General features: G+C 42.1%; 3 protein-coding genes across 5 annotated transcripts in view; all 3 read left to right on the top strand.

Annotated features, from left to right (window-relative positions):
* The window catches only part of LOC139332034 (zinc finger protein 664-like), a 15,680-nt gene extending 1,192 nt beyond the window's left edge, over positions 1 to 14,488 (top strand). Inside the window, exons 3-4 of one of the 2 annotated variants that reach the window (XM_070963714.1) lie at positions 52 to 219; positions 13,466 to 14,488. In XM_070963714.1, coding sequence (XP_070819815.1) covers positions 52 to 219; positions 13,466 to 13,518 — 221 coding nt within the window. In that variant the 3' untranslated portion in view covers positions 13,519 to 14,488. Of the gene's footprint in view, positions 1 to 51; positions 8,474 to 13,465 lie in introns of those variants that run through there. The other variant, XM_070963713.1, reaches the window with a different exon arrangement.
* The window catches only part of LOC139332096 (zinc finger protein 501-like), a 27,478-nt gene extending 10,654 nt beyond the window's left edge, over positions 1 to 16,824 (top strand). The window contains exon 3 of the mRNA XM_070963809.1: positions 16,762 to 16,824. The gene's annotated coding sequence lies outside the window, so the exon portion shown is untranslated. The remainder of the gene's footprint in view (positions 1 to 16,761) is intronic.
* On the top strand, positions 15,106 to 25,431 carry LOC139332033 (zinc finger protein 879-like). Of its 2 annotated transcripts, XM_070963712.1 has the most exons (3): positions 15,106 to 15,378; positions 15,542 to 16,432; positions 16,517 to 25,431. In XM_070963712.1, the coding sequence occupies exons 1-3, from the start codon at positions 15,207 to 15,209 to the stop codon at positions 16,738 to 16,740; spliced, it is 1,287 nt and encodes a 428-aa protein (XP_070819813.1). In that variant the 5' UTR covers positions 15,106 to 15,206; the 3' UTR covers positions 16,741 to 25,431. The 2 variants fall into 2 exon arrangements, with proteins under 2 accessions (XP_070819813.1, XP_070819812.1); XM_070963711.1 differs by having other exon boundaries at positions 15,542 to 25,431.

Below are 25,431 nucleotides of genomic sequence, written 5' to 3'. Positions count from 1 at the left end.
AAAGTTTTAGTAATGCAGCAATATTAAATGCTCATATGATGATCCACACAGGGGAGAAGCCATATTCATGCAGCACCTGTGGGAAAAGTTTTAATGACGCATCAGCAATGAATGTTCATATGAGGATCCACACAGGTGAGAAGCCTTATCCATGCAGCACCTGTGGGAAAAGATTTCGTCATGCATCAGGATTGAATGTTCATATGAGGATCCACACAGGTGAGAAGCCGTGTTCTTGCAAAACATGTGGAAAAGATTTCAGGTGTGTCTGTTAGCCCTGATTCTTTTGTTGGAAGCCCAAGAACAGACCAGAGAAATCTTCAGATCACAGCTGAAGTATTTATTGAGGTCACAGGTGAAGTATAGCAGCGCTGGATTCAGAATGACAGAATTCTTGCAGGACCTCCGTCAGAATGAGCACAGATTTCTGATTAAAGTTCACATTTATCTTCTTGGGTTTAAGACAGCCCCGTACAGAAGTTGGACTTGCGCGACCGAATGTAATTGGCCAGTTACCAGGACGTGGACAGCCCAACTATTGTCCACATCTTGTCCTTGGAATGTGATTAGCAACCTGTGTGTGAATGTTATTTAGGCGCGTATCTAATGCAACTCTGAACGGTACAAGGACATTCATTTGGTTCCATTAAAATGAGGTGGGAACATCATTACTGTATTGTGCTGTATTGTGTTACCCCTGTTAGCGGCAGTCAACTCTGCAGCCCCCCAAACTGCAAGTGACCACCTACCTTAAGAAGCAACACAACCAGACTGGAGATTTTGACATCCCCCTTTTGATATAATTTATTGTATCAGCCAAATCTGCAGCTGTTTCTCTGTGCTGTGACGTTAACCCTGGCAAATGTTGTATGGCCTTACTGTCTAAGCATATATTTTCTTATAACTCATACTTGTGTGTTTTACTATAATTACCAATGAATTGATTATTCTTATAATCTCACCGTGGTTTTGATATAACCCTTAAGTGCACTTGTTACATAGAACATCTTGTTGAACACTCTGATACATGAAAACATCTTCTCACTTTGATAGAATCCTTGCATGTCTTGAAGAACTTGACTCTTAGCCTTGAGTCATAAATATTAGGTCCCTGGAGACAATCAGTGCTGATAACAAGATGCTCATGGCACCTCTCCTCCTTATTTATGACGTTTGTAATATTATCCCCACGCCTGATGACAACACACAAACACACACATACAGATTGTTTATCAGATGTTCAGAACAAGATATGTTTTGCCCAGTACTTGGAAACTGTCCAGTTATGTTCTGTAACGTATATCTGATTATTGTACGGGGTTGGTCAAACCCAGCACCATAAATATGAACTTTTGCCTGACAACGGTACTCATTTTGGTTGAGATCCTGAGGGAACTCTGACACTCTGAGACCAGCGCTGCATTGCTTTACCTGTGACCTCCAATAAATACTTCCGGACCATTCTTGAGCTTCCAATAAAGAGCCGAGCTTCAAAGCTAACAAATTGGTGCCATGACTCGGCTTGGCTGACTCCGAGGCCGTGTCCTATTGATGACCACCTGAGTTGATCAGAGGAGGACTTTTTTCAGACAATTCTAGGCACCTAAATCAAAGGTATGCAGAAACCTCTTTTCTATCAGAAACTTCTGCACATTGGACATACCAAATTACAATTGTCTGACTAAATGCCATCCACTGATCGCTAAAAACTAAATAATTTGATGCTTAAAGAAAAAACTTGTTTATTAAATGAATGGTCACATGTTAAGTATAAACACATAGATTATTTAGAAAGGTAAGCTCCATCATTAGGACGTGGTAGCGACAAAGGTAAGCTCCGGCCCAGAGAGGTGCATGATAGCAACAGAAGACAGTTCTGGCCCTGGGAGGCACGTGGAGCTGTAAGAGAATAGCTTTGGCCCTGAGTGGGGTGCTGAAGCCAAACGAGAATCACCTCCAGTCTATAGGCAGACTATCGATGCGTGTAGCTGGCCCCGGTCTATAAGCAGACTATGACCGTGTGCTGGGCATAAGTATAAAAAAAAAAAAAAAAAAGAGATAGAAATACGAAAATTCTCCTGTTGAGTTGTGAGCTGTAGAGTTAAACTGTTCATAAGGACACAGGGATAAGTTTATTATTTTTCATATAAATGTGCGGTGGTTTCCTACTTGATTGATATTTTACTGTGTGAGTGACAGCGTATCGAGCAGTACAGACTGATCGAGAATTCCTGTACTGACACAGATCTCAAGTAGTTTTGAAAAGGGGAGCACTGGAATAGGTTAAAGGGGATTTTCAGTTAAGGTGTTACCGAGATTGGTGAATTAAAACGAGTGAATAGACTGGAAAACCCCCAGCGATCACATAGGACTAGACTTTGTGCAGAAGCTTCTTGCACGGGCAATGATGGATGCTTTTCAGCATCAGATGCCTCAAGCCGAGTATACGAGCCCTGCAGCGCCGATAAAGACACAAACTACATCCTCAATCGGCTCAGATACACTCTCAAATCAAAACACAATGATGTCTCTGTTAGTCATGATTAAAATGGTCTGTTACAAACCGCCCCATATCCAGGCAATGAAGAATCACAAAGACAGGCAGAGAGATATTTGAATGAAACTGTGCGCGTGAACATTGATCAATCACTCAGAACGCCGACGCTCTTGCAAACCCGATCCTGTGCTCTAGCATCCGAACTGACCCACATGAACAGTCAGAACGCTTCGGAGTCTGAATGCGTTGATCCCTCCATTCACGCTCTAACCTCTGCTTTTGAGCAACATGGCCTTCACAATTGGAAAGACCGCACTGACCAATCAAGCTTTCTTAATCTGCCCCAGTTCATCACGCGCGACCCCGCTCCTGGTAACATCCATGCTTGCTCAGACACCCGTCGTCGTCAGTTTCAGATGCCGCTGACGTCAGCAACCGCCGCTGGTGGATGCACCGTGGACGCGTACACTCCGTTCTCCCTGCAAGATACCGCGCTGATTAAATCTGGCCTGCCAGACATAGACAAAGGGATCCTCAGTGGATCAAAGCATTCTTGGTTGGTTTGCCGAGCATGACGCACACTGTGTGGGCTGCTCATGTTATCCAATACATTGATAATGACCTCGAGCATCAATGTCAGGAAGATAACGATTTGGCCTCCCTTCAGGCTCAACTGCTAAAATCAAAAGTGAAGAAAATGAGAGATGATGTAAATCTCAACAAGGCTGCTGCTAAACAGTTGCCTCAGCAGCTACCATCTCAGCCCATTCCTCACCCCTTGCCCTTTGCCCCACCCCTTCCATATGACCCTTATCCCGACCCTCCTCCCTACTCGTACCGACCTGTTGCCTTAAAGCGTAATAACAACAGGCGAGGGCTGAAACGCATCGATCGATTTGGCGTAGCTCCACTGTCTTTTAATCACTGTTTCATATGCGGTGGCTTTGGTCATTGGGCCCGTGACTGTTCTGTTCTGTTCAGCACTCACGCTCACAGGGAGGAACTCCTCCCTATACTCATTCCATGTATCCTCCCCCTCCTGAACCTAGAGCCCCTCCTGCTTCCCACTCTCAACAAGGGCCTCTGCACCATGCCCCTGGTGCACATCAACTTCCACAATAGGGCTGCCCAGGGTTAACACCTGGTGACTCTCTGTGTTTACATGACTTGTTTCTTGAGCCTTTTGTTAAACTCTGATTCTATCATGAAGGCCACTGAAACACTTCTACGCCATCTTGCGCACTGTGGCTTCAAAGTCTCGAAGTCTAAACTCCAGATCGGGAGACCTAAGGACACATTTTTGGGCCGTGTGGTTAGTTCCTCCGGTCTAAACATGACAACTGCCCAGAAAACATACATTTTGAGTCATTCCAAACCAACCACTGTTAAATCTATGATGCAATTTCTGGGGTTAGTAACGTACAGCAAGAACTTTATCCCTGATTTTTCTGGTCTGGTGGCACCTTTAAGGGCACTGATCACACAGGCTGGATACACAAACTACAACTCTCCCTTGCAGTGGACAGCAGAGGCTGATAAGGCCTTTGTAGATGTCAAGGCCGCATTGTCTAATGCTTGCTCTCTACACTCTCCTAACTACTCAGAGCCTTTCCATTTGGATGTTGATGAAAACGGCTTTGTTAATGCCGTTCCGATTCCGAAAAGAGGGAGAGTAGGAGTGCAACAGACAGAAAAATTTTGATGTTTCCAAATTGGTTAATGTGGAAAGAGGACATCCTACATGCATCAGACATGTAGCAGCAATAGGGAAAGCAGTACAAAAAACATCTCACGTCACCATGAGCAACCAGACTGTAGAGCACACTACACATGGCATAAAAGCATTTCTCGACTCTAACTATCAGCACACTGAATTTTAGGCCTGCAACAGATGCTTAACAAGCCTCACATTCACTTCACTAGTGAAGGCACTAACATGGCTCTACAGATGGATACTGTACAAGATCATGATTCTGTGGCAGAAACTGACAAGGAGATGCAACTACACTCCTCTCTACACAAAGAACCGATTGAGAATGCTCAAATGATATTGTTCTGCGACGGTCATAGTCATCACACTCCGACAGGCACTTTAATGACGTCATACACCGTTGTAGAAGAAACGACAGCTGGTTTACAGACAAAACAAGTGCAAATTGTTCCACAACCAGCTTCAGCTCAGAAGGCGGAATTAATTGCGATAACCGAAGCATGCAAATTAGCGAAAGGCAAGACTGTAAACATCTATACTGATTTGGCTTATGCGGTTCAAGCTGTGCATGTGGACATGTGTCATTGGAGGAGGAAAGGTTTTATGACCTCAGCTGGCACTCCTGTTAAACATCTGAATCAGTTACTTGACCTTTATTATGCCCTGCTAGAGCCAGAACAGGTTGCTATAATCTAGTGCAGAGGACATCAAAAAGGAAATGGCAAAATTGTAAGAGGCAACAATGCTGCAGATATGGCAGCAAAAGAGATAGCAGGGTACAATATGTGTCTCAGAAGGCTCCTGATGACAAGCCACATAGAGATCTATGTGTGCAAAACATCAAGAAGCTGCCGCTCCATCTGAAAAACGGACATGGAGAGAAAAAGAAGCCACAGAAGATTCTCTAGGGCTCTGGAGAAATCATGAAGGAAGGAACTACTAAATATGCTGTGTCAAGAAGCACACAGCAGAGGTATCCCCATCTTAAAGACATCACCACATATTTTGTGCAGTCTTGTGAGATATGCAATCAGTTCAATCCAAAGATCTCACTCAAAGCTGGGTTAGGCAGCTACCCAGTTCCTGATGCCCCATGGAAAGAAATAGTAATTGATTTTACTGATACGGGGCAGAGCACAGAACTGAAGGTAAAAGATATCTTCTATTCTGTGTAGATCCATTTTCTCGATGGGTGGAAGCCACACCTACCAAAACAGAAAAAGAAAAAGAAGTGATTAATTGGCTGAAAAGAGAAATTATACCCAGATTTGGAATCCCAGAAGTCATAAGATCTGACAATGTCCCTCATTTCTCTAATGAGGATCTAAGACAAGTGGAAAAGATGTTTGGGATCCGGCATAAGTTCGGTGCAGTTTACCACCCAGCCTCTCAAGGCTAGGTGGAAAGGACCATACAAGGTAGCAGAAACTACATCACATTGTGTGAAAGTCTGCTTGACAGACGACAGGCTGAGTAATTGGATCCATAAAACACACTGTACACTTACTCAGGACCCCACTGAAAGAACATTGACTGAGGTTCGCACTGACTTAGAGGCCTCATCTACTAACAATGACGATTGACATGCTGAAATTGAAAAGCTATGGTAACTTAGACCAACCTCAGCGGATCACGTCTTCTAAAAGACTCCACTCTGGAGATTTGGATTTGGAACCTGACTCACTGTCGCTATATTAACCACATTAGTAGTGCCGACCATATTGCCCATCCTGTGGTGGGACAGCTGGCAGCTTGAAGCTTTATCTGTCCAGAAGAGAAACAATGATTCGACACGTCCCCTCTGCAACCCTTATACACCCCCACTCTACACCAAAACCTAGAATCAAAGATGCATACAGCATCAGAAATTGTCTCTTGGCAGTCTGCGGCCTTTCAGTCTACATTCATTCCCCACAGACATAAATGTAGTGTATTTGATTTATACCATAACACTCGGACCTATGTAGATGCAATTGGAGTCACCAGAGGTATGCCTGATGAATAAAAACTAGTTAATCAAGTTGCGGCAGGTTTTAAATCTTCCCTCTTCTGGTCGGTGACCATAAATAAATATGTTCCTCATATTAATTGTGTCCATTTTAATATCCAAAGATTGAATAACGTGACTAGAGATGCTGTAGCAGGCCTGCATGAACAACAGGCTGCTACTTCTGTGATGACGTATCAAAACAGATTGGCCCTTGATTTTCTCCTAGCTGAAAAAGGTGCTGTGTGGGCTCTCTTTGCCCAAGACTGCTGTGTGTTCATCCCTAACAACACAGCTCCAGATGGCTCTGTAATCGGAGCCCTCACTGGCCTCAGGACACTATCTTTTGAACTAGCGGAAGACTCTGGAATTGATAATACACTGACTACTTTGTTTGATGCTACTTTTGGCAAGTGGAGGACACTAGTTGCTTCCATTTTGATGTCACTCATTGCAGCAGTAACTGTTGTAGCAGAACTAGCCTCTAACTGACCTTCTCTTACCCTCTCTGACTTCTCATGAGAAACGGAGTTGTAAACCAGTCTAACTGATTGAACTATAGACCATCTAGAATGCTCATAATGAAGTGTGATTTCGAAGAGAAACGGGATGTCCCATGTCAATGCTAATGGTCCCCCAATAGCCCTAAGGACTGGATATAGTAAAGCCGGCTGGGAAGAACAAAGGCCAGGCTTCAACTGAATCCACAAACAGAGTCTGCGGATGGGTTGCAAAGTAGCCAACCTTAAAATGAACTGTTTGTAAGCCTGAGGACTTTGTTTCTTGGTATACCTGACAATTGCATCTCTGTACAACTCAACACTGGACATATTCACATGACTAAACCCATGATCTGTATGCTGCCTATGTTTTCCCATGTCCCATGACAAGCTGTGAATCTAACTTTGTTTTAGGATTTGCCTGAGGCTCTGCTATGGAGCCTTTCCTACCATCTAAGGGTTTGTAGGGTTCGAAGTTGATTGTGCTTTATGAGACTTTTATTAAGGAATAATCATAAGGATGATAATCATTTTAGCAAATATAGTCTGCATTTCTTTATTTCGTTATTTCTTTATTTCTTTCTTTTTCTTTTGTTTTTGTATTAGTTATACATTGAGTAATTATTCATGTTGGGATGAAACTGTACCAAGATTATCATTTAATGTTGTCACCCAGCCATAGGAAGTGCCTGATGCATGCTGTGAACAATGTTGAAATGTCATTGAAAATTTGTTATTGAAATTATATGTGATTGACCATAGTGAGAAGCAGATGAGCCCCTCGTATGAGTCATTGATTAATTCAGCTCCTTGAGGTGATTGCGCGTCACAAAGCGTCTCACATGTTCGACGGCCTGCCCATTAGACAGGCCCCTGGAGCAAGATTTAAATGTCTGCAGCCGCAGCATGAATTCAGTGCGTGCGCTCGTTACTCACAGTGCGCACGTTACTCGCAGTGCGGGCGTCACTCAGAGTGCGCGTTACTCAGTTTTGTTTATGTTATGTTTAGTTTTGTCTTTTAGTTCTTTGTCTTAAGTTTTGCACAGTCGTTTTTGCTCTTTAAGTTTTTCCCGTCTTCAAGCTACTCAAAAGCCATACCGAGTAGCATGATTTATTTTTCAGAAGACGTGTTTCTTTAACTTGCCGCAAGCTTTCAAGTTATTTTTTTTTTTTAGCCAAACATTTTGTTTTAACATCAGTAAATTTAGTCGAATAATAATAATTTTGTAGCCTTTTTCGACCGGCCACCGAAGAGACTCTTAATTTGTACTGTCAGTCTAAAATAATCCGTCACCGACTCAACCGAACCAAACCCTGCAGCCAGCTGTTGATCCTTGGTCCGGCTAACAACCATCCGGAGCCGCCCCTCATCTGTAACCGACACCAAAGAACCAGTTCCAGAGACGTCACCGTCCAACATCAGCTCGTCACCTTGGTGCGCTTGGCCTTCACCAGACCACTGAGTAGATCGAGCCAAGGACAACCATCTGGGCATCTTCGAGTTAGTTCGGAGCAGAGCACAACGGGACGCCATCAGTCAAGTAGGCATGCTAAGCGGGTTTGAATAAGAGTTGGTCCGTGAGGTTAAGATACTGCTCACTTTACGTTCGCGTCCCCATTATCCCCTTTCAACTACCTCTCACTATCGCCAATTTAATTACCATTATGTTGCCATAAGTTTCTTGTGTGTTCTGTCATATCACCTCCCATCTTCTGTCTTATTATCCCTGATACATCACTCATTATCCATAATTCTGCTTAATAAATGATATTTTGATATAAGTCCTGGTTAGACGGTGTCCTTTTGAACTGAATATATACGATCCCTGTATCCAGAGTTTACACTTCAGATTATCAGACTGGTTTACTGTTAGTTCATTCGTTAGTATTTATCAGCGATAGCAGTTAATTTCTGCAGTCCTCCTTAGCTGAGGAAGGTGGTGCCCTGTTATTTTATCAACGAATGCAACATCAAATTAAGGTAGTCCCCTAGTTACACTACACTGTCTTGCATCAGGCACCTCTGTCTAAAATGTATTACCACGGCCATTAATGATAAATTTCCACCACCACCTCATTATCAATTAGTACAATGTCCTGGTGAGGCAGTTTCCATGCTCTCCCCCTCCCCCTCTGAGTTTGAACAGGAAGAAGCTGAAGCTGAACTGGACTTCAACATGGAGGAAGATGGAGACAATCGCTGCTTGTACATTTGACATCATGAATACACATGCGACTCGCTAATGGTTAACACACTCCTACATATAGCTCTTGTATACACATAGAGGCGTGGATTGTATTTAATCTATTATTGCTGGTAATTCTTAATGAACAATGCTCTACTTCAGAGATGAGACTAAGAACTCCTGTATAATCTCTTTTCATTATTCTTGTTTTTGATATGGTGCCTTTTGGGATGTTTTCTTTTACTATTTTTTACTTAGTTCTAAGAATTTACCTATATTGATATTATGTTATTTTTATTATTTCATTTTTATTGTTTTAAATGTCTTTTCATTATTTTGAACACACAACAGGTTTTCCAATGAACACAGTATTATTATTTGACTGCTTTTCTTATCCACTTGTTTTATTGTTTCCACATGTTTTACTTTTTCCACATGCTTGTGCAAAGAAGAAATGCTTGCTGCCTGTTAATGCAATGAAGAACAGCTTACACATTATTGCTCACATATAGGATGCCAAACACATACGCACTACAAATTGCAGTTTAATTTTTATTTTAATCAGCATTTTATGTTTTAATCTTCATTTTATATTTTAATCATTTTTAATTTTTATGTTTTACTCTCAGTTACTTATATACCCTCTCACAGTCACAGTCAAACCTCCTATTAATTATGATATGTTTTTCTATTCTTCTCGTGCAACTGAGATGGATCGGAGTCCTGCAGCTGGCCTTAAACATTCAATTGGGTTGCATAACCATCCTAATGCGCGCTCCTTTGCTGTTACCGACACCTGACGGCCCAGATAAACACGCAAGTCTGTCCTACTTCGGAAGTCTGCTACGGTCATTCTGGTTCTCCTGGTTTCACTGTGGTGCAATTCCGCTCAGACTGACTGGGACCCACTCATGGCAGTTCAGGACAGCCCTTTGTAGGAGCGACGCTGACAAGGCCTCTTTCATGCTGCTTTTGAATTGACTTTCATGTTGTGGACTCTGATCCGCTCATGTTGCATTAGACCTGCTTAAGCATTAAAAAAAATATATATATATATATTTATTTATTTCTGTTTTATTCGTTTATTTTTTTTATTTTGGAATTGTTATTTTTTGTTGTTTAAGATTTTATTTTTAGTGGATTCAGAATTTGTTATGGGTATTTGGTTTTATTTTTGTGGTTTTACTTTTGTTATATTATGTTTTCTTATGTTTCATTTCATTATTATTATTTTGCCTGTTTCATTCAACTTTTGTTCTTCTTGTTCCATGGGTTATACTGCATTATATTATTTTGTTTATACTATGTCATGATTTCATATTCCTATGTTTTATTACTGAATTATGTTATTTTGTTTTTACTACGTTATGACATCTTGTCACAGTGTTTTTTGTTCCTTATTATTCCATTTTGGTCTGGATTTTTTACTATTTCAAAGATTGTTATTCCTTGTTTTTGAAGTTTGTAATTTGTTTCGAGTTTGTTTGCTGTGCTCATTGGGTTTGGTTATTGCATTTTGTGTGTTCAGTTGTTTTTGTGTTTTACCTTTTCATTTTTCATTGATTTCATTTTTGTTGCTTGTATTACTGTTAAGATCACTGGTTTTTATCTTTTTGATGTTTTTTACCTATCCATTTATACTTCTATTGTTTGTGTTGACATGATAAAATCATGTCAAAAGGGGGAATTGTTACATGAACATCTTGTTGAACACTCTGATACACGAAAACATCTTGTCACTTTGATAGAATCCTTGCATGTCTACAAGAATCTGACTCTTAGCCTTGAGTCATAAATATCAGGTCCCCGGAGACAATCAGTGCTGATAACAAGATGCTCATGGCACCTCTCCTCCTTATTTATGGCGTTCGTAATATTATCCTCAAGCCTGACAACAACACACATACACACACATATAGATTATTTATCACATGTTCAGAACAAGATATGTTGTGCCCAGTACTTGGAAGATGTCTAGTAATGTTCTGTAATGTCCATCTGATTAATGTACAGGGTTGGTCAATCTCAACTCTATAAATATGAACTATTGTCTGACAACGGTGCTCATTCTGGCTGAGATCCTGAGGGAACTCTGTCAGTCTGAGACCAGCGCTGCATTGCTTTACATGTGACCTCCAATTAGGGCTGGGCGATATGGCTGAAAACTCTATTGTGATATAAGTGTTTTATATTGGCCGATATCGATAATTATTGATATTTTTTATGACCTATTTAAAATAAGGATCAGGAGAAAAATACATTCAATTTAAACATTTTTATTTTAAATGTAACCTTCCTCTGATTATAATCCCCTCAGCTATCAAGGTAGAAAGGAAATGTCAACACAACCATGGAAAACACTCAAATAATAAATGTAAAAAAAGTGTAAAAATGTAAACCGAGAGAAACCTGAGAACTTTTTTTCTGCAGGTTTGGTGCAGTAAGTTCACAAGCTGATTCACCCTCTGGTGAATAAAATGTTTTCAAATATGTGCAGTGTTTTGGAAACATAGCAGAAACTGAGGTAGACTTGACATCTGTAACATACAAACAAACATGATAGACAGTACAGTAACACTGACTGAACTATAAAACCAGCCTAGACATATGAACAACTTCAGTCACTCTTCTTACTCTAAATATACATGAACTATTCAATTATGTTTTTATTGCAAGTGTGTTTAAGAAAAAAAAAAAAGTACGTGTTAGAGATATAACCTGGCTTCTCCACAGTGCTCAGTGAAGCATGTCTTAAGCTTTATGATATGCCGCTGCCTCCGTTACGTCTTCGTGCCTTTTAGATGATTTGTCATCAGGCAATGAAGCAGATACCTCTGCATGGTGGTCAGCTGCTTATGCGGTGGTGCTGCGGTTGGCGGGCGTTGGCGAATACGGCTGCGCTTCAAAGAGTGAGCGCGGCTAAGGTGGTTAAATAAGTTTGTGGTGTTAGCGGTCTTGGTGGGGACGAAAGTCTTGCATAAGTTACAGACCACATTGGTCTGACTACGGTCCGACTTATAAAATCCAAAATACTGGCGAGCTGACTTTCCCTGCTCTATCGACGATTTCTTCGCTCGCTGCAGCGCTCACTTTCTATTTCTCATCTCACTCCTCGCGGAGCAGCAAACACGTGACAACAAGATGGCGCAACCGAACGTGATAATGTTACATGATTGGCGTGTTAGCGTGTCTCTTTCACTGATTAGCGATTACTCCCTGCGTTGCTCGGTTACCTGAGAGCGAGTGCCTTTATTCATGCAACCAAACTCTTCGCAACTTCAGGTTTCTTCCGACGAAGAAAAAAAAATTATCGAATGTTTTATCGAACGCATTTTATATTGATATTGATGGCGTGTCTATTGCGAGACATATCGCTATCGTTCTATCGGCCCAGCCCTACCTCCAATAAATACTTTGGCTGTGAACTGAAGACTTCTTTGGACCATTCTTGAGCTTCCAAAAAAGAACCGAGCTTCAAAGCTAACAGGAGCGCCTCCCCTACCCAAAGGTGTGAAAACACACCTTTAGGTCTGCTGAGAGCTAACTCCCTAGGGGGTGGCTCACACTGGAGGCATCCTGCAGGACTTTGTATGTAGATGTTAAGAGATCTAGACATCAGAATTTAAAACACAAAAGGACCTGATATCCTGGTGAGGAAATGGGATGTGGGGTGTCTCAAGTAGATGAAGTACAAGGAACTGAAATTGCCATTACAGGTCACAAAACCTTTCCTTCTCCAATGACACATGACCATGTGTACAGCTTGGACTGCAAAAGCCGAATCAGTGTAGATAGTTACAGTCTTTCCTTTTGCTAATTTGCATGTTTCTGTTATCGCAACTAATTCTGCCATTTGAGCTGATGCTGGTTGAGAGACTATCTGTGTTTGTCTCTAATTCAGCTGATGTTTCCTCTACAACAGCATATGATGTCACTAATGTGCTAGTCGGTTTATGATGACTGAGTCCATCACAATATAATATCATTTGAACATTGTCGATTGGTTCCTTGTGCAGAGTGTAGTGTAGTTGCAGTTCCTTATTAGTTTCTGCTACACAGTCATGATCTTGTTTGGTATCCATCTGTAGGGCCATATTAGCTCCTGCACTAATGAAATGAATGTGAGGTTTGTTAAGCAGCTGTTGTAGGCCTTGGATCCTATGTGCTGATAGTGTGAATGCACTGGAGTCAAGAAAGGCTTTTACTCCATGTGAAGTGTGCACAGTAGTCTGGTTACTCATGGTGATGTGAGATTTTTTAAATTGTTTTTTTTGTTTTGTTTTTGTTTTACTGCTTTTCCCGTAACTGCTACGTGTATCAACATCTTACTACTCTCCCCCTTTTGAAAAGGAACGACATTCACAAAAACATTCTTTTCATCAACATCCAAATGAAAAGGCTGAGCAGTTTTAATGTCCACGAAAGCTTTGTCATTTGATGTTTTGGCCAGGTTGTGTTATCGTTGACTCAGTACATTGTGTCTCTGGAGGTCTGGTCTTAACTGGCATTTGATGTTTTGGTTGTGCAGAGGACTGTATGTGAATAGAGAGTCTGGCTCAGAAACACCTTCCCCCATTGTTTCAGGGAAGCGGGAAGCACAGACAGTTCAACTTCAAAGGTTGCCGTGGAGATGCTAATTTTGCTTTACAGCCGATAAGGACAACAACACCGCCTGAATGGATAAGTACCAGGACTCAGAGGAATCTCCGAAATCAGATAATGCTGATAGGTTATAAATTAGACATTCCTGTAGCAAACTGTTTTTGCATGTCTGTGTGCCTTTTTTTGTATCGCACTAGGATAATGTAATCGATATGTTTGAGTTAATTTAGGATGTTGTTACAGTACTAAACTCATAATCTGTATGATATCAATGCTTTTCCTGTGTTTCTAGTTTATAAAATGACAAAACTGTGATTTTAGTTCGAGTTTCTACCATGGAACCATACTGCCATCTAGAGGTTGGTAGCTGCTAGGTTTTGGATACTTGACATGAGACAATTGGAATCAGTAGGCAGTACACTTCAGATTATCCGACTGGTCTACCTTCAGTTCATTCGTTATTAATAAATCAGCATTACAAGAAATAATAAATAAAATCCTTCTGAGCTGAGGAAGGTTAGTGCCCCAGTTTAAACTTAGAGGTTTAATGAACTGGTTCCCCTACAAGTGCATATTATGAGGAGTTCCTAAAGGAAAATAGGTTACAAATTGTGTTTGTTTTTTCATTGCATGCATGTATTTTAACAATAAAGCTTTGTTTATACAAAGACAATATATTTAACATTTTATCTGCTTCATTGATTTTTGTAAATATCTGCTTTTTCTGAATTTAATGACAGCAACATGTTTCAAACAAGTTGGGACAGGAGCAACTAAAGACTGAAAGTTGTGGAATGCTCCAAAAACACCTGTTTGGATCATTCCACAGGTAAACAGGTTGATTGGTAACAGGTGATAGTATCATTATTGGGTATGAAAGGGCCTTCCTGGAAAGGCTCAGTTGGTCACAAGCGAGGATGGAGAGAGGTTCACCACTTTGTGAACACATGATTGTATAAAGGATATGTTCAGTAAAAGTGTGATTAAATCCCATTTGGTCATTTGATTCTTGGGCCTGCCTCATTTTGAATGTGCATGTGTGCAGTGGTGGAATGTAACTCCATGTACTTGAGTGCTGTACTTATATTTACAACACTGATTGCCCTCAGATGGGCAAGGTTGCATATAAATTTCACGGATATAAAGTCTTGAACAGTTTCATTTAAAAATAAATCTAATTTTGAGGGAGTTTTTCTTCAATTGCTTTGATATCCATATTTGTATGTCCATATACTTCTACTGTATTATGTTTGAGAAACAATTCACAAGCAAGAATTTTGGCTAAGGGCAAAAAAAGTTATCCTTCAATCTGAGACAAAAGACGTGCCTCTGGGTTTACTCACATTTAAGAAGTCATGCAGATCGACACCCAACCAAACAAGTGCTACTGGTCGGCTGGAAAAGTGGGGAAACATCAGGAGATACAGCAAGAAGAGACTCGTGTGTCTGTTTAAAGGAGATTTGTCCAACTGTGATATGTCCTGTTTGTGGCCACTGGAAACAGTGTTGGGAGATTTGGAGCTCATTCAAGACACTGTTGTAGCTAATTATCACCAGAAGAGGGCAGTAATGCGACACAAAGGATGTAAGCCGCCGTTACCCTTCAACGAAGAAGAAGAAGAAGAAGAAGAAGAAGAAGAAGAAGAAGAAGAAAGACGCATCTGCACTGAGTTAGCTGGAAAGCAACATTGTATCGTAGGTATCTCATTTTAATGAAGCAACAATGTCTGCAGTTAAATACTTGAGAGAGTTTGTCAACGAGCGACTGACTGCTGCTGCCGAGGAAATATTCAGAGTTGTTGAAAAAACTGTCGTCGAGTACGAAGAAGAGATCGACCGTCAGCGCAGACTGCTGGATGTCGTCTGGAAACCTGAAATAAAGTTACACAGAATAGGTGTGTAAAAATAAATTATTATTCTTGTTATTATTATAACAAGACAGAGGAATTCCGTATGCGTACAACCCCAGGTGTTTGAATATATAATGGTGGTAGTTTGCTAGCACAACTGCATTTTATCTCTGTCATCACAGCAGCGTTTTATTGTCTGTCCCTGAAGAGCTCCCACAGCAACATGTCCGTCAGAAGGAGGAGGAGGAGGAGACTCTCTGTGACCAGGAGAGGATCTCCAGTCTGGACCAAGATGAGTCAGAACCTCCTCAGATTAAAGAGGAAGAGGAGGAACTCTACACCAGACAGGAGGGAGAGCAGTTTGTACTGAAGGAGGAGACTGAAGCCTTCATGTTGACTCCTGCTCATGAGGAAAGTGACCAGCAGCTCGTCTCCAACAGCTCTCATGTAGCTGAGAGCCAAGATCAGAGAGGAGGTGAGCATGGAGACTCAGGATCAAGTAGAGACGCAGACCTAAAGCCAAAGGAAAGCGAAAGTCACTGTGACAATATATACAACCCAAACTTGTCAGAGGTTCACTGTAATCCTCACAGAGTTAAAAAGTCTCACAAATGTGACACTTGTGGAACAGATTTTAAGTTTAAGTCACGACTTCAGAGACACCTGAGGATCCACACAGGTGAGAAGCCGTATTCGTGCAACACCTGTGAGAAAAGATTCAGTCAGAAATCATCATTGAATACTCATATGAGGACCCACACAGGGGAGAAGCCATTTTCATGCAGCACCTGTGGGAAAAGATTCAGGCATACAACAGCATGGATTAATCATATGAGGATCCACACACGGGAGAAGCCATATTTGTGCAACACCTGTGGGAAAAGTTTTAGTGATGCAGCAATATTAAATGCTCATATGAGGATCCACTCAGGGGAGAAGCCATATTCATGCAGCACCTGTGGGAAACGTTTTAATGACACATCAGCAATGAATGTTCATATGAGGATCCACACAGGGGAGAAGCCTTATTCATGCAGCATCTGTGGGAAAAGATTTCGTTACACAACGCCATTGAATGTTCATATGAGGAGCCACACAGGTGAGAAGCCATTTTTGTGCAACACCTGTGGGAAAAGTTTTAGTAATGCAGCAATATTAAATGCTCATATGATAATCCACACAGGGGAGAAGCCATGTTCATGCAGCACCTGTGGGAAAAGTTTTAATGATGCATCAGCAATGAATGTTCATATGAGGATCCACACAGGTGAGAAGCCTTATTCATGCAACACCTGTGGGGAAAGATTTCGTCATGCATCAGGATTGAATGTTCATATGAGGATCCACACAGGTGAGAAGCCATGTTCTTGCAAAACGTGTGGAAAAGATTTCAGGTGTGTCTGTTAGCCCTGATTCTTTTGTTGGAAGCCCAAGAACAGACCGGAGAAATCTTCAGATCACAGCTGAAGTATTTATTGAGGTCACAGGTGAAGTATAGCAGTGCTGGGGTCAGAATGACAGAGTTCTTGCAGGACCTCCGTCAGAATGAGCACAGATTTCTGATTAAAGTTCACATTTATCTTCTTGGGCTTAAGACAGCCCCGTACAGAAGTTGGACTTGCGCGACCAAATGTAATTGGCCAGTTACCAGGACGTGGACAGCCCAACTACCGTCCACATCTTGTCCTTGGAATGTGATTAGCAACCTGTGTGTGAATGTTATTTAGGCGTGTATCTAATGCAACTCTGAACGGTACAAGGACATTCATTCGGGTCCATTAAAATGAGGTGGGAACATCATTACTGTATTGTGCTGTATTGTGTTACCCCTGTTAGCGGCAGTCAACTCTGCAGCCCCCCAAACTGCAAGTGACCACCTACCTTAAGAAGCAACACAACCAGACTGGAGATTTTGACATCCCCCTTTTGATATAATTTATTGTATCAGCCAAATCTGCAGCTGTTTCTCTGTGCTGTGACGTTAACCCTGGCAAATGTTGTATGGCCTTACTGTCTAAGCATATATTTTCTTATAACTCATACTTGTGTGTTTTACTATAATTACCAATGAATTGATTATTCTTATAATCTCACCGTGGTTTTGATATAACCCTTAAGTGCACTTGTTACATAGAACATCTTGTTGAACACTCTGATACATGAAAACATCTTCTCACTTTGATAGAATCCTTGCATGTCTTGAAGAACTTGACTCTTAGCCTTGAGTCATAAATATTAGGTCCCTGGAGACAATCAGTGCTGATAACAAGATGCTCATGGCACCTCTCCTCCTTATTTATGACGTTTGTAATATTATCCCCACGCCTGATGACAACACACAAACACACACATACAGATTGTTTATCAGATGTTCAGAACAAGATATGTTGTGCCCAGTACTTGGAAACTGTCCAGTTATGTTCTGTAACGTATATCTGATTATTGTACGGGGTTGGCACCATAAATATGAACTTTTGCCTGACAACGGTACTCATTTTGGCTGAGATCCTGAGGGAACTCTGACACTCTGAGACCAGCGCTGCATTGCTTTACCTGTGACCTCCAATAAATACTTCCGGACCATTCTTGAGCTTCCAATAAAGAGCCGAGCTTCAAAGCTAACAAATTGGTGCCATGACTCGGCTTGGCTGACTCCGAGGCCGTGTCCTATTGATGACCACCTGAGTTGATCAGAGGAGGACTTTTTTCAGACAATTCTAGGCACCTAAATCAAAGGTATGCAGAAACCTCTTTTCTATCAGAAACTTCTGCACATTGGACATACCAAATTACAATTGTCTGACTAAATGCCATCCACTGATCGCTAAAAACTAAATAATTTGATGCTTAAAGAAAAAACTTGTTTATTAAATGAATGGTCACATGTTAAGTATAAACACATAGATTATTTAGAAAGGTAAGCTCCATCATTAGGACGTGGTAGCGACAAAGGTAAGCTCCGGCCCAGAGAGGTGCATGATAGCAACAGAAGACAGTTCTGGCCCTGGGAGGCACGTGGAGCTGTAAGAGAATAGCTTTGGCCCTGAGTGGGGTGCTGAAGCCAAACAAGAGAATCACCTCCAGTCTATAGGCAGACTATCGATGCGTGTAGCTGGCCCCGGTCTATAAGCAGACTATGACCGTGTGCTGGGCATAAGTATAAAAAAAAAAAAAAAAAAAATAGATAGAAATACGAGAATTCTCCTGTTGAGTTGTGAGCTGTAGAGTTAAACTGTTCATAAGGACACAGGGATAAGTTTATTATTTTTCATATAAATGTGCGGTGGTTTCCTACTTGATTGATATTTTACTGTGTGAGTGACAGCGTATCGAGCAGTACAGACTGATCGAGAATTCCTGTACTGACACAGATCTCAAGTAGTTTTGAAAAGGGGAGCACTGGAATAGGTTAAAGGGGATTTTCAGTTAAGGTGTTACCGAGATTGGTGAATTAAAACGAGTGAATAGACTGGAAAACCCCCAGCGATCAAGCGCACATAGGACTAGACTTTGTGCAGAAGCTTCTTGATCGGGTCCTCATTCGGGCATTACGCCATTCTCCTTCTCTGAAAAACACGTGTGAAAACTTTTGAAAAATGTCACAATCAGTTGTTGACAAGTGGCAGGAATGTAAACCCGGCTCATTGGGGTTGGTGTTGTTTGAAACATTGACCAGATGGCAGAAAAAAGTCCTGCCTGAGGAAAAAGATAATGGCAGGGATAGATTTGTGAATTGGGTGAAGGAAATGCAGATGAGAGGCATGTTTGGAGACTGTGAAAACGCTCCGCCAAAGCCGAGCGATTTCAGTATATTTCTGAATCTGGCTACAGGGAGTAGAGATCAGGCCAGAGCTTTAGTGCAAGATGCAGGAATACTGGACAGAGGCAAAGCGGAGAAAGAAGAAAAAAGAGCTGAGACATTTTTGACAGATTGCCTCTGTTTAATGGGAGAATTTAAATTCTCCATTCTGTCTCTGTCCTCTGCACAACCAAAACATCAAGTGCCAGCCGCGACCTTACCTCCAGACACACAGTGCACAGAACCAAAAGATGATTCACTCTTGTCTAAACAGTCAGTGCCTTACACTGAGGCACGGGCAATGATGGATGCTTTTCAGCATCAGATGCCTCAAGCCGAGTATACGAGCCCTGCAGCGCCGATAAAGACACAAACTACATCCTCAATCGGCTCAGATACACTCTCAAATCAAAACACAATGATGTCTCTGTTAGTCATGATTAAAATGGTCTGTTACAAACCGCCCCATATCCAGGCAATGAAGAATCACAAAGACAGGCAGAGAGATATTTGAATGAAACTGTGCGCGTGAACATTGATCAATCACTCAGAACGCCGACGCTCTTGCAAACCCGATCCTGTGCTCTAGCATCCGAACTGACCCACATGAACAGTCAGAACGCTTCGGAGTCTGAATGCGTTGATCCCTCCATTCACGCTCTAACCTCTGCTTTTGAGCAACATGGCCTTCACAATTGGAAAGACCGCACTGACCAATCAAGCTTTCTTAATCTGTCTCACTCCATCACGCGCGACTCCGCTCCTGGTAACATCCATGCTTGCTCAGACACCCGTCGTCGTCAGTTTCAGATGCCGCTGACGTCAGCAACCGCCGCTGGTGGATGCACCGTGGACGCGTACACTCCGTTCTCCCTGCAAGATACCGCGCTGATTAAATCTGGCCTGCCAGACATAGACAAAGGGATCCTCAGTGGATCAAAGCATTCTTGGTTGGTTTGCCGAGCATGACGCACACTGTGTGGGCTGCTCATGTTATCCAATACATTGATAATGACCTCGAGCATCAATGTCAGGAAGATAACGATTTGGCCTCCCTTCAGGCTCAACTGCTAAAATCAAAAGTGAAGAAAATGAGAGATGATGTAAATCTCAACAAGGCTGCTGCTAAACAGTTGCCTCAGCAGCTACCATCTCAGCCCATTCCTCACCCCTTGCCCTTTGCCCCACCCCTTCCATATGACCCTTATCCCGACCCTCCTCCCTACTCGTACCGACCTGTTGCCTTAAAGCGTAATAACAACAGGCGAGGGCTGAAACGCATCGATCGATTTGGCGTAGCTCCACTGTCTTTTAATCACTGTTTAATATGCGGTGGCTTAGGTCATTGGGCCCGTGACTGTTCTGTTCTGTTCAGCACTCACGCTCACAGGGAGGAACTCCTCCCTATACTCATTCCATGTATCCTCCCCCTCCTGAACCTAGAGCCCCTCCACAATAGGGCTGCCCAGGGTTAACACCTGGTGACTCTCTGTGTTTACATGACTTGTTTCTTGAGCCTTTTGTTAAACTCTGATTCTATCATGAAGGCCACTGAAACACTTCTACGCCATCTTGCGCACTGTGGCTTCAAAGTCTCGAAGTCTAAACTCCAGATCGGGAGACCTAAGGTCACATTTTTGGGCCGTGTGGTTAGTTCCTCCGGTCTAAACATGACAACTGCCCAGAAAACATACATTTTGAGTCATTCCAAACCAACCACTGTTAAATCTATGATGCAATTTCTGGGGTTAGTAACGTACAGCAAGAACTTTATCCCTGATTTTTCTGGTCTGGTGGCACCTTTAAGGGCACTGATCACACAGGCTGGATACACAAACTACAACTCTCCCTTGCAGTGGACAGCAGAGGCTGATAAGGCCTTTGTAGATGTCAAGGCCGCATTGTCTAATGCTTGCTCTCTACACTCTCCTAACTACTCAGAGCCTTTCCATTTGGATGTTGATGAAAAGAACGGCTTTGTTAATGCCGTTCCGATTCAAAAGAGGGAGAGTAGGAGTGCAACAGACAGAAAAATTTTGATGTTTCCAAATTGGTTAATGTGGAAAGAGGACATCCTACATGCATCAGACATGTAGCAGCAATAGAGAAAGCAGTACAAAAAACATCTCACGTCACCATGAGCAACCAGACTGTAGAGCACACTACACATGGCATAAAAGCATTTCTCGACTCTAACTATCAGCACACTGAATTTTAGGCCTGCAACAGATGCTTAACAAGCCTCACATTCACTTCACTAGTGAAGGCACTAACATGGCTCTACAGATGGATACTGTACAAGATCATGATTCTGTGGCAGAAACTGACAAGGAGATGCAACTACACTCCTCTCTACACAAAGAACCGATTGAGAATGCTCAAATGATATTGTTCTGCGACGGTCATAGTCACCACACTCCGACAGGCACTTTAATGACATCATACGCCGTTGTAGAAGAAACGACAGCTGGTTTACAGACAAAACAAGTGCAAATCGTTCCACAACCAGCTTCAGCTCAGAAGGCGGAATTAATTGCGATAACCGAAGCATGCAAATTAGCGAAAGGCAAGACTGTAAACATCTATACTGATTTGGCTTATGCGGTTCAAGCTGTGCATGTGGACATGTGTCATTGGAGGAGGAAAGGTTTTATGACCTCAGCTGGCACTCCTGTTAAACATCTGAATTAGTTACTTGACCTTTATTATGCCCTGCTAGAGCCAGAACAGGTTGCTATAATCTAGTGCAGAGGACATCAAAAAGGAAATGGCAAAATTGTAAGAGGCAACAATGCTGCAGATATGGCAGCAAAAGAGATAGCAGGGTACAATATGTGTCTCAGAAGGCTCCTGATGACAAGCCACATAGAGATCTATGTGTGCAAAACATCAAGAAGCTGCTGCTCCATCTGAAAAACGGACATGGAGAGAAAAAGAAGCCACAGAAGATTCTCTAGGGCTCTGGAGAAATCATGAAGGAAGGAACTACTAAATATGCTGTGTCAAGAAGCACACAGCAGAGGTATCCCCATCTTAAAGACATCACCACATATTTTGTGCAGTCTTGTGAGATATGCAATCAGTTCAATCCAAAGATCTCACTCAAAGCTGGGTTAGGCAGCTACCCAGTTCCTGATGCCCCATGGAAAGAAATAGTAATTGATTTTACTGATACGGGGCAGAGCACAGAACTGAAGGTAAAAGATATCTTCTATTCTGTGTAGATCCATTTTCTCGATGGGTGGAAGCCACACCTACCAAAACAGAAAAAGAAAAAGAAGTGATTAATTGGCTGAAAAGAGAAATTATACCCAGATTTGGAATCCCAGAAGTCATAAGATCTGACAATGTCCCTCATTTCTCTAATGAGGATCTAAGACAAGTGGAAAAGATGTTTGGGATCCGGCATAAGTTCGGCGCAGTTTACCACCCAGCCTCTCAAGGCTAGGTGGAAAGGACCATACAAGGTAGCAGAAACTACATCACATTGTGTGAAAGTCTGCTTGACAGACGACAGGCTGAGTAATTGGATCCATAAAACACACTGTACACTTACTCAGGACCCCACTGAAAGAACATTGACTGAGGTTCGCACTGACTTAGAGGCCTCATCTACTAACAATGACGATTGACATGCTGAAATTGAAAAGCTATGGTAACTTAGACCAACCTCAGCGGATCACGTCTTCTAAAAGACTCCACTCTGGAGATTTGGATTTGGAACCTGACTCACTGTCACTATATTAACCACATTAGTAGTGCCGACCATATTGCCCATCCTGTGGTGGGACAGTCGGCAGCTTGAAGCTTTATCTGTCCAGAAGAGAAACAATGATTCGACACGTCCCCTCTGCAACCCTTATACACCCCCACTCTACACCAAAACCTAGAATCAAAGATGCATACAGCATCAGAAATTGTCTCTTGGCAGTCTGCGGCCTTTCAGTCTACATTCATTCCCCACAGACATAAATGTAGTGTATTTGATTTATACCATAACACTCGGACCTACGTAGATGCAATTGGAGTCACCAGAGGTATGCCTGATGAATAAAAACTAGTTAATCAAGTTGCGGCAGGTTTTAAATCTTCCCTCTTCTGGTCGGTGACCATAAATAAATATGTTCCTCATATTAATTGTGTCCATTTTAATATCCAAAGATTGAATAACGTGACTAGAGATGCTGTAGCAGGCCTGCATGAACAACAGGCTGCTACTTCTGTGATGACGTATCAAAACAGATTGGCCCTTGATTTTCTCCTAGCTGAAAAAGGTGCTGTGTGGGCTCTCTTTGCCCAAGACTGCTGTGTGTTCATCCCTAACAACACAGCTCCAGATGGCTCTGTAATCGGAGCCCTCACTGGCCTCAGGACACTATCTTTTGAACTAGCGGAAGACTCTGGAATTGATAATACACTGACTACTTTGTTTGATGCTACTTTTGGCAAGTGGAGGACACTAGTTGCTTCCATTTTGATGTCACTCATTGCAGCAGTAACTGTTGTAGCAGAACTAGCCTCTAACTGACCTTCTCTTACCCTCTCTGACTTCTCATGAGAAACGGAGTTGTAAACCAGTCTAACTGATTGAACTATAGACCATCTAGAATGCTCATAATGAAGTGTGATTTCGAAGAGAAACAGGATGTCCCATGTCAATGCTAATGGTCCCCCAATAGCCCTAAGGACTGGATATAGTAAAGCCGGCTGGGAAGAACAAAGGCCAGGCTTCAACTGAATCCACAAACAGAGTCTGCGGATGGGTTGCAAAGTAGCCAACCTTAAAATGAACTGTTTGTAAACCTGAGGACTTTGTTTCTTGGTATACCTGACAATTGCATCTCTGTACAACTCAACACTGGACATATTCACATGACTAAACCCATGATCTGTATGCTGCCCATGTTTTCCCATGTCCCATGACAAGCTGTGAATCTAACTTTGTTTTAGGATTTGCCTGAGGCTCTGCTATGGAGCCTTTCTTACCATCTAAGGGTTTGTAGGGTTCGAAGTTGATTGTGCTTTATGAGACTTTTATTAAGGAATAATCATAAGGATGATAATCATTTTAGCAAATATAGTCTGCATTTCTTTATTTCGTTATTTCTTTATTTCTTTCTTTTTCTTTTGTTTTTGTATTAGTTATACATTGAGTAATTATTCATGTTGGGATGAAACTGTACCAAGATTATCATTTAATGTTGTCACCCAGCCATAGGAAGTGCCTGATGCATGCTGTGAACAATGTTGAAATGTCATTGAAAATTTGTTATTGAAATTATATGTGATTGACCATAGTGAGAAGCAGATGAGCCCCTCGTATGAGTCATTGATTAATTCAGCTCCTTGAGGCTCCAAAGCGTCTCACATGTTCGACGGCCTGCCCATTAGACACGCCCCGGAGCGAGATTTAAATGTCTGCAGCTGCAGCATGAATTCAGTGCGTGCGCTCGTTACTCACAGTGCGCACGTTACTCGCAGTGCGGGCGTCACTCAGAGTGCGCGTTACTCAGTTTTGTTTATGTTATGTTTAGTTTTGTCTTTTAGTTCTTTGTCTTAAGTTTTGCACAGTCGTTTTTGCTCTTTAAGTTTTTCCCGTCTTCAAGCTACTCAAAAGCCATACCGAGTAGCATGATTTATTTTTCAGAAGACGTGTTTCTTTAACTTGCCGCAAGCTTTCAAGTTATTTTTTTTTTTTAGCCAAACATTTTGTTTTAACATCAGTAAATTTAGTCGAATAATAATAATTTTGTAGCCTTTTTCGACCGGCCACCGAAGAGACTCTTAATTTGTACTGTCAGTCTAAAATAATCCGTCACCGACTCAACCGAACCAAACCCTGCAGCCAGCTGTTGATCCTTGGTCCGGCTAACAACCATCCGGAGCCGCCCCTCATCTGTAACCGACACCAAAGAACCAGTTCCAGAGACGTCACCGTCCAACATCAGCTCGTCACCTTGGTGCGCTTGGCCTTCACCAGACCACTGAGTAGATCGAGCCAAGGACAACCATCTGGGCATCTTCGAGTTAGTTCGGAGCAGAGCACAACGGGACGCCATCAGTCAAGTAGGCATGCTAAGCGGGTTTGAATAAGAGTTGGTCCGTGAGGTTAAGATACTGCTCACTTTATGTTCGCGTCCCCATTATCCCCTTTCAACTACCTCTCACTATCGCCAATTTAATTACCATTATGTTGCCATAAGTTTCTTGTGTGTTCTGTCATATCACCTCCCATCTTCTGTCTTATTATCCCTGATACATCACTCATTATCCATAATTCTGCTTAATAAATGATATTT

This window comes from Chaetodon trifascialis, chromosome 6 (assembly GCF_039877785.1).
Source record: "Chaetodon trifascialis isolate fChaTrf1 chromosome 6, fChaTrf1.hap1, whole genome shotgun sequence".
Classification (NCBI taxonomy): domain Eukaryota; kingdom Metazoa; phylum Chordata; class Actinopteri; order Chaetodontiformes; family Chaetodontidae; genus Chaetodon; species Chaetodon trifascialis.
The sequence above is the reverse complement of the archived record's forward strand: the minus strand, read 5'-3'. Positions and strand labels throughout refer to the sequence as shown.